We start from the raw sequence: 9,573 nt of genomic DNA on the forward strand, positions 1-9,573 counted from the left end.
TGATGACGTTACATTTATTCACTTTTAATAATTGATGGCGTAATATTTATTTAACTCATTCATGACGATAAATAAAAAATTATGTTTTTTTAGTTGTCAAAAGAGCGATGTCATCATCGTGAGCAAACGTCATTACATAATACATCAGTAAATCATTGCATGTGTCAGTAATTATTACATGTGGAATAACAATGCTACACTTTATTCTATAGGCAAGTAGGTTTCCATGACGTTTCCATCATTTCCGTTTAAAAATCTACCAGGCTGTCCATTATGGGGCATGATTTATCGTTGTGTAAGGCCACCGCTGCTATTAAACGCGTGCATGGTAACGCACAATGCCGCGCTCGCACAACACGCGTCTTGACGCGATCGACAGGCGCATTCCCCGATAAACGGAATATTATCGTTGCGTGAAATAATGCTGACTTTATTCCGCGTTAAGCTGAAGTTTACGATGCTTATCCGCCGCGTCGCCGGTCGCCTCTCGCGCTATTAGTCTTGCAAATTTGATTACGAGCGCGCGCCGGAACAATACGCGAGGCGTTATCGAGCGGTTATTAGACGAGAGTGTTTTAATCATTTGCGCACACGCTCCTCTAGCATTTTAATTTTAAATCGGTCTCGAACACGCACGCCTCCTCGGAATTTTCATAATGACGTATCTTACACGCGCGCAATTAACGACTTCACTATCAAAAATCTACGACGACGCCGTGAGTTATTCCGGGAGCCGGGAGAAATCAGCCGCTTATTATTCAATTACGTTGATCTTAATCGTTGAGCACGAAGATCAGATGGCGTAACTCATAATCAGATGGAATAAACTTGAAGTGGTGTTGAAAAATATATTGCACACATTAAAATACAATTCTCACTTGGGAAGCGTTTCTCCGCATATCTTTTATTAACGCAAAGTCCACGTTAATAACTCACGCTTACGTTAAGTAGCTCTTATAACTTCGTGACAGCTTACACGTACGTTAATCGTGTATCAGATAAAAGAATATTATGAAATGACAAGATCTATTAGCTATTCGATTGCGTCTTGAAAAGAAGTTCCAAGTGCATATGTTATTTATAAACTCGATGAATACTTTAAAGCGTTCAGTTTTTGTTAAGCCAAATGTAACTCAGATCTTTATTATTCTTAGAATTTTATTTATTTGTTGCGTGAGAGAAGAAGCAGTTAATTTAGGGTTCGGCTGTTGATGTTTTCGACCGGTCGGCTTCTTTCGTCTTCTCTTGTTCCCTTGCGAAGGACTTCCTGGTCCCCAGGTCCAATCGGATCCGCACGCTAACTGCGAGTACGTCGGCGTTCGAATATCCGGGCCCGCCTGGGTCCGCTCCGCCCACCATGTTCGCAAATTCTCTCTCAATTTTCATCGGACCTGGCGCTCTGCAGCTGGACGTAATTGGCTACCTGTCCTTCGATCGGCCGTGCCGATCTGTCCTCGCCATGCCGGGGGCCCACCGGCCGATCGACGACGGGGTCTGACGCCGATACCCTGCGTGCATTCCCAGAAAATTGCTTTCCGCCATGTCGTGGACCTTGGAAACGCGTGAATTTCGCATTGAAGTTTTCGTCGCGTGACGAGCTTTGAAAGTCGCGGCATTTGCAAGCATACTGGGTGTCTCGTCATTTTTTTCCATCGTCACAATGGCTTCTTCCTTTGGGACGCAGGATACAAAAAGGATCATTTAAAAGTACGTCCGTGATGACGGTGTGTCTGTCGTGGGTAACAAAGCAGTAACAAAGTGAGTTTGTAACTTTTAGTCTCCCGAGACCCAAGAGACGTATCCTGTGTCTCGATTTTGACTAAAGATATTCAAATCTTAGATCGGTATTCATAGTTCTTATTTTAAGATTGTCTTAAGTAATGTCTTAAGATACTGATATGGTTCTGTGATTAGTTCATGACATTTTAAGACTGAACTTAAGACGATCTAAATATAAGAACCAACTATGAATACTGGCCTCAAATTTGAAGAGATTTAGACAAATATATTCTCATCCTCTCCTTCAGCAAAAAATAAAAGGTGAAGAATTTAAAGATTTTTAAATACGACATTGCCTCAAAATTTGTAATTTACTTGCATTTTATCTTTGCGACAATCGTATCTTAAAAGTACAGATTTAGGTACTTTGGGGATTAATTATAAAAATATTGCTAAATAATTGATGTATCATTGATATATCGATTTATATAGCAATCTATATTCCCTAATTTAAAATTCAAATTAGTAACAGTAACTACTATTATATTTGTGTCCTTCATCTGATATAATTTTATTTTTTGCCGTATCCGCGCGTGGACTTCTCTAAGCATCGGCCACGCTCAATAGTCTTACAGTTAATCGTCTTGTTTTCCCTAATGACTCGGCTAACGCGAAAGATCGTCCGATGTTCGCGCACCGCGTATCGCGCCCGGCACGACATACGTTCTCATGCGTGGCGGAGCGTCAGCTCTCGGGATGCATCTCCCCTGAGAATTTATTCGCACGCGGCGGGCGATGCGCTCGGGCACCAAGCTCGGGGGCTACCGGGCCATGCAGAACGTCGAGCATGCAAGGCGAATTTATCACACGGCGTACCACTCGTTGCGCACTACACGGCCGACATCGTAAATCGGTCTGGGAAGTGGTCCAAGCGTTTGGTCGAGCCGTGTCAGCGAAATCGTATAACTTCGACGGGTCGACCGCGTTTGTCGGAGAGCCCGCCGCAGTGGCGTCGAGGCTTCAACGCCACATTGCTGAAAATTTCATCCATTAACGCGATAGAACCCCCGTCGCTGGGATTCACGCTAATCTCAACGTGAGATTAATTTTAATTTTTTAGTTTTGTTTAGAAGCATAAGGTTCACGGAAAAAACGACTTTGCTGAAATACCTAAAAATTTAGCTAGATGTAGATCTAACAATAATTTTGTTAGGCCATCAAAATATTTGTGTAGAAAATTCAAGCATGATGAGCAACGAAAAATTTTGATATTTTAGCAATCAACTTGAGTCTCCTATATAATTATTTCAATAGTGCAACAACTAAGATCTACATCTAGCTAAATTTTTAGATACTTCAGCAAAACTACCCTTTTTCATGTTTTAAATGACTTTTATAAGGTTACAATTTTACAGTAACATTATTGAATAATCTAATATTTTTTTCTTGTTAAATTTAATTCTTGCTAATAAGATTAGGAAGAATAAGGAAATTTTATTCTTTATATCTAACACATAAGATAAATTTTATTCTTTAACGAAACTTCGGAGAGATATTCAATTGAGAATTAGTAATTTTAAAGATAAAAGGGTAGAATTGAACAAAATTTGCAAACACCACGCCACTGCGAACCAGTAGACCTACCGTACAGCAAAGAGTTTGACAAGAATGTCGGTTGGCAAAACATGGTAAAGCACCGATATCAAAGACCAGAAGTTGTTCTGAACTTGCGTCCGGTATAGTCCGTCTCGCGGATCTCAAAGACCCACGCGACGGAATATCGCCGGCGACCCGCTCGTAAAGTGACGACGACGACGACGATGCGAATCGTCAGGCAGACCGATGACGAGAAGCGAATACAGACAGAGAGAAGGAGATGTAGATGAGAACGTAGACGGAGGTGGCGAGATGTTGTCGAGGGAGCGACGATGCTGACGGCGACGACGACGACGACGACGACGACGACGAGTGTGGTGGTGGTGGTCGTGGCAGACCAGATGTTTGGCTAATGATGTCAGCGGAATCGTAACTAAAACCGAGGCGGCCCCGGACTTAGCACCGGCTTAGCCTCAGCTTTGAAGGAAAGAGTCTTATTACCGGGGCCTGCACGTGCTGCTCGTGAGCGCGAAACCGTAGGGTAATTGGACCACCCACTCGACACACCAAGAGTGCCACTCTCCGCTCCCTCGCTGCTTCCCTTCCTCCTTTTCTCTTCCTTTTTTTTTGCCTCCGTCGCCGAGGACGCGAAAACGGCGGCGACCTTTCGACGAGCAGATAAACTGGAAGTCGCGCGACGACTTTCAGTCCCGACAGTCGCCGAGACGTTCGCTATCGTCCGTAATGTTACACGGGAAGAGATGCTAACGCATGTCCACGAGCTTATCGAGAACATTTCTTTACCACGACTCGTAAAGTTATTGCGATTGCTGGATAAATGTATGATGGGAGAATGAAAATGATAGCTGTCTCATATATGTCAATTAAAGATTACAAATGTAAATTGTTACGAGACTCGCTTATCGGAGTTTTTATTAAAAATTAAAATCTGTGACATGTATTTAAATGAAGGAATATATTTAACATTGGATTAATTCTGAAAAAGAGTCTTGTGAATATTAGATTAATTTTAAAGCTACCCGTTCTATTCAATATTATTAAATGATAAAATATAACTTATAAATTTTATTTCCATAACATTATTATATTTATAAAAATATACAAGTTCTTTAAACTTTCTGTATTACTTCTCTGAAAAATAGGGGCTTAGTATTTTCACAAGGGGTATCTGTAGATATGTTGATTTTTTTATGGCACATTACTAACTCAAATATTTTATGTATTAAGTTAATATCGAAATGACGAAGCAACAATTTTCCTCAAATTGGCTTATTATTGTGGAAATGGGACGCCTCATTTGCCTCCTAGTTTTGGGACAGCGCGGATTAATTGGACCACCTATGGACAACTGGAGTTGCGACAAGCGGCTCCCTTTTCCAAATAAATACACGCGTGTTGTGCCTCATCTCGGGTAGCGGGTGGGAGGGTCTTCCGAAAGACGTCGGTACCCCAAGCAGTCGAAGCAGCAGGAGCGTGTCGTACCGTGCCGCATCTCGTCCGTGACACTCGACCCGGAAGACAAGACTGATTTATGCCTGCTGGCTCGCCGGACGGAAATTAGATGGGTTCGTGTCGAGGGATATCACTACGCTTGTTTGACATTTTTATGTGGTGCCGCCGATATTTTCTTTCGTTCAAGCACTAGCGCGCATGGGAAGACGTTAATTAACGACATCATCTAATCACCAATTACCAAGCTCGGTTTTAAGTATGACTAACACTTTTGGCATTCTGAAAAATGGTTAAAAAATTTGATTTTTTGAAAAACTTATTAAAAAATATATTTATAAAGAGAGAGAGAATGTGTCATAAGACCACAATGTGAATACACAATAACGAAAAAGCTTTATCGATTTGAATTGGATTTTAACGCTTAAATAATATTTCTGTGCAAATGTATTATATATATGATATATACATATTTATTCAATTCTACAACTGCTAAATCATTTTCAATTCAAACGCAATCTTAATCTGAAATAATAATATTATAAATTAAATGGCCAAGTAATTTAATAATATTAATGCTAATAAACACCAATATTAAATATTCTAAAAACCGTAAATAATTTACTAATAAGCATCTCAAAAAGTTGTAAACAATTTATTACGAAAAATATATTTATCTTCTTATTAAAGCTGGTGATTAGTTTCTCAAACTTTGACATTTGAACTTCGAAGTTTAGAAGAACTTCGGCATTAAAATCTTCGATACTTCAACTTTCGAAGAATCAAAGGTATATAATTATTAATTTAATAGAGCGAATAGTAACGAATATAGTTAATAATAACGAATATATTTTTATAAAAAATGATAGATTATATAAAAATGGTAAATCTGTATAAAAAAAATATTATTAAAATTGATATATAAATTGATATAAATTTGTATTTTCTAGTTTAAAATTTAAACTAATTGATAATGCTATTACTAATTATATTAATGCAGATACAAGTATTATAGTAAAAGAATACACGCAAAACGTTATATCTAATAGACAAAATACTAAGAGATTTTACGGTAAAATCCTTTGTAAAATGAATTATCTTATTGTTATTCTTTGATGTACGTATCTGGTTACGTGTATCTTGCGACGTAAGCTGATGCGTTTCGCGCTTAAACATGCGGAAAATTTTGTCGGTTCAACACATCTTTTTATGTTTGAAAACTTTGCAATCGTCGGAACGCAGGTATTATCCCTTGGGAATCAGGCAATGAAATCTGTCCTCAAAGATTTCGCCGAAAAGGGAGAATACTAAGCGAAGGGCACCGTTTAGACGGTCAATGTCGGGAGACCTCGGAAACGGGGCCACCTGTGTTCGTCCCATCCGTCGTGGGTGGGCCTGTAGGTAATGCGAAACACTAAACTAGGGTGCAGATCTGACTTAGGGTAGATTTCCGTAGGGGTGGTGCACACGAGCGAGACTAGCGGGAGAGGAAATGCAGCCCAACCACTTAAGAGGCTACTACAAACGTGACGATATGTAGACCAACACGTAGACAAACTTTCTCGGATTTCTTCCTGTCGACCACCGTGTTAGTCGACGGTTTTTTAAGTGCCGAGTGTGAACAAAGCGTTCTTTGCCTTCGCAGTAAGAAGTAGCTTTGTCTGCTAACGTACCAGAAAATATTAGAATGAAAATATAAAGATCCATTATAAAGAAAATGGTTAGAAAGAAAGGAGATCATTTTCTACAACTATTTACTGAAAACGAAGATTTATTTTTTGGACACCTCTAAAGAAGCTATCATTTTATAGGAAAATTAATGAACAGGTTTCTTCTTAACAATGAATTTTTTTGTGTACAATATATCAGCAATTTACTTCGCTAAAATATGCATACAAAATATGAATGAATGAAAATGGAAGGTTCCATTTAAAAAATTCAAAATGACTTTGCTCTGTCCTTGATATGATCACCCAAGATTAAACTAATGGTACCATCTTATGTCTCCCTCGAAGTCACATAACTTTTGTCTGAAACTTTTTTTAATCTTACGTCATTCTTGAGAAATGCATCAATTAAAATAAAACATCTGGTATATCAGAAATATGTATTGAGTTTGATGTTTAATGTGTCATTGTAAGTTAACTCTAACGCCTTTATATCTACTTCCAAGTGTAGCACTTTTACATTATTTTTTGTTGCTATCTTTGGCTACAGGCTTGTCATGTTATATCACTTCTTTTTTTGATACTAACAAAGTAAAGTTTTATATGAAATCACTGTTTTGTCAATTAATATAGTATACTATAACACTCCTGTACTCGATACATATTTACACAAAATTACAAAATTTTTATTTTTAGTAAATTCGTTACGTCCCATAATTTTTCTCATGCAACAACGTTTTTCAATAAATGAAGAATTGTCCATTCTGTTGTGCTACAGAGATACTGTATCGAAGGGTTAACTGGCGTATGGCATTTAAATAATATCACGGTCGCTTATTTCGTTCCGATCAAAAGTAATATCTGATCTTTCAGTTTGAGTGATGAATCAGCTAGCAGTTCTACTATTTGCCAGAAAAATCTCGAAACTAGTGTATTTCCGGTTCATTCCCGTAACGCCCGCGAGGATTCTCGTGTATCAGCGACGTTCCCCTATCTCTTCTCCGATCCCTCTGATTCCCCAGCTTCCTTCTCCCCCTCCTCCCCTGTATAGGTACGTCGCTTCGCCGCCTTCTTCTAATTTTACGAGCCGTTGACTCCCGATCGATGGAACGAACCGTTTCGAAACAGCCGGCCATTTTCCGCCACGCGCCGTTGGCTGTCCGGTGACGTAATTTTCCCGAAGCGAAGCCGAGCTGTCGCGCGTCGGGTAATAAGATCGGGGAATTTGCGAGAGATCGCCGATGCTAATGCGAGTCCGGGGGCGACCGGATCTCTCCGATCGCCAATCTCCTGTCCGCCATGTACTAACCGACGGCCATTTTTCCGCCTGTTACAGATCACAAAGCTCAAGATCGACAGTAATCCGTTCGCCAAGGGCTTTCGGGATTCTTCTCGTCTCACGGACTTTGAAAGGTAAGCTCTTTGCTAACTGATGTTAAACGGTGCCGAGTTCGATAAAATTGTCTATAGTAAAAGAATTTGGAACTACATAAATCAATCATGTTGACTTCGCTTCAATTCTGTATTGATGTGTAGGAAAAAGATTTATCTCTTTCTTTTTTCTTTTGAATAATACGTACAGTAAAAGTTATTTATTGGCGTGTAAAATTATAAGTATAGTAATAGCTACCAGCTTTGAAGGAGACCATTAATCATGATAGCGTCGAAGTCTATGACAGAGAAGATAAAACGAAAATTTGAAAACGAAATGGACAGTTCATTAGTAAATTTTGCTTGTCATGGCTAACAAAAGTCTGACTCAACATCCTTTCGGAGAATTTCGCGACTAGAAGACGGTATGCATAATGGAGCAGCTTCCCTTTTAGGGAGACGATGGAGTCAATGCTGGCAGAACAGCAATCGTTGAGGTTTCCGCACCGACTTCCCTTCGAAATGGAGCAACTCCAGGCAGGCGCCGTGAACAATCTCAGTCTCGAGGAGAAAGCCTTGTGGGCTGCGCGTTCTCAGATGCTGTTGAGAGCGGCGGGGGGCGGGGGCGGCTAATTGGTCAATCCCACTTTGGTTTATCCGGGTGCTTCAGCCGCGGGCACCAGCCATCAGCAGCAGCAACATCAACAGCAACAGCAACTAGGTCATTTATGGTGGGCCTCTTCGATTGGATCTACTATCTTTGCAGCGGCACATCATCAACAGCAGCTGGTCGCATCCAGTTCCCAGCAGAATCCAACAGGCCCAGCAGCCCCTCGACCGCTCTATCCGTCGCCTCTTGCCTTGGCTCACAACCGATTCTCGCCCTACCACACGACTGTCCCCAAGTCCTCAACGCCGGCTGCGCCGTCGCCGTCGCCGTCCAGAAGGGCCACGCCGTCGCCTACAGATAGTCTCAGCAGGGAGGCCCAAGATCTTTCGCCCTCGTAGTCCCTCGTGGCTTCATTAGGAAAACAATGATCGCGATTTTCTTTTAGAGAGACTCGATAGATCAGTTTCCTGTGGCTGAACTAGTGTACACTTTTGGAACTTAAAGTGAGATAGGTATATGTTTGATATTTGGCGAAGGAGAAGAAGGGAATTCTAGTACAGTCTCATGCAGGAATAAAAAACAGGTGGAGTTTGACGTCTCAAACATGTTATTAAGACTGCACGAGCTTTTTCTCATACAGAAAAGGAAATTCCGTACAATTGGATTATACAATTGCGTTGCGTTTTTTATGGAGGAATAGATTCCTCTCGATGTGATGAAAGTCAACTTTTCTCGACTAAGACCGAAATGTAACAATTAATTCATCTTGCAATATTCGTCTTCTTTCACTGAAAAACTGACGAAACTTTTGCGCGCGCTGATCGATTTCCATCGAGTTATTTAAAAAATAATACAAATAAAGTGTAAAAAGAGCCTTATATCCATTTCTACCGAATTAAGTTAAATCAAGATTAAAGTTAATCTATTTGGTAGAAATAGGTGTTATTCGGTCAAAGCGGAGGTGCCTAATAATATTTCTTGCATGAATTTTTACATGGATTTTCCAGTTCAAGCAAATTGCGTGCCGATTATGTCGATCTTGAAACACGATCACAAACTGAAACTAGAATTGTAATAAGGTAAACTTGGATAAGATGGGCATACGGAAAAGATAGTCGTAGGCTTTTAGAATGACTACAA

At 40.2% G+C, this 9,573-nt stretch overlaps 1 protein-coding gene across 1 annotated transcript in view; it reads left to right on the plus strand.

Annotated features, from left to right (window-relative positions):
* The window catches only part of LOC108729446 (T-box protein H15), a 56,563-nt gene extending 47,696 nt beyond the window's left edge, over positions 1-8,867 (plus strand). The window contains 2 exon segments of the mRNA XM_018458573.1: positions 7,789-7,865; positions 8,279-8,867. Coding sequence (XP_018314075.1) covers positions 7,789-7,865; positions 8,279-8,831 — 630 coding nt within the window. The 3' untranslated portion in view covers positions 8,832-8,867.
* Positions 8,868-9,573: the final 706 nt, after the last annotated feature.

Source organism: Mycetomoellerius zeteki, unplaced genomic scaffold (genome assembly GCF_001594055.1).
Source record: "Mycetomoellerius zeteki isolate Tzet28-1 unplaced genomic scaffold, Tzet1.0 scaffold73, whole genome shotgun sequence".
Lineage (NCBI taxonomy): Eukaryota > Metazoa > Arthropoda > Insecta > Hymenoptera > Formicidae > Mycetomoellerius > Mycetomoellerius zeteki.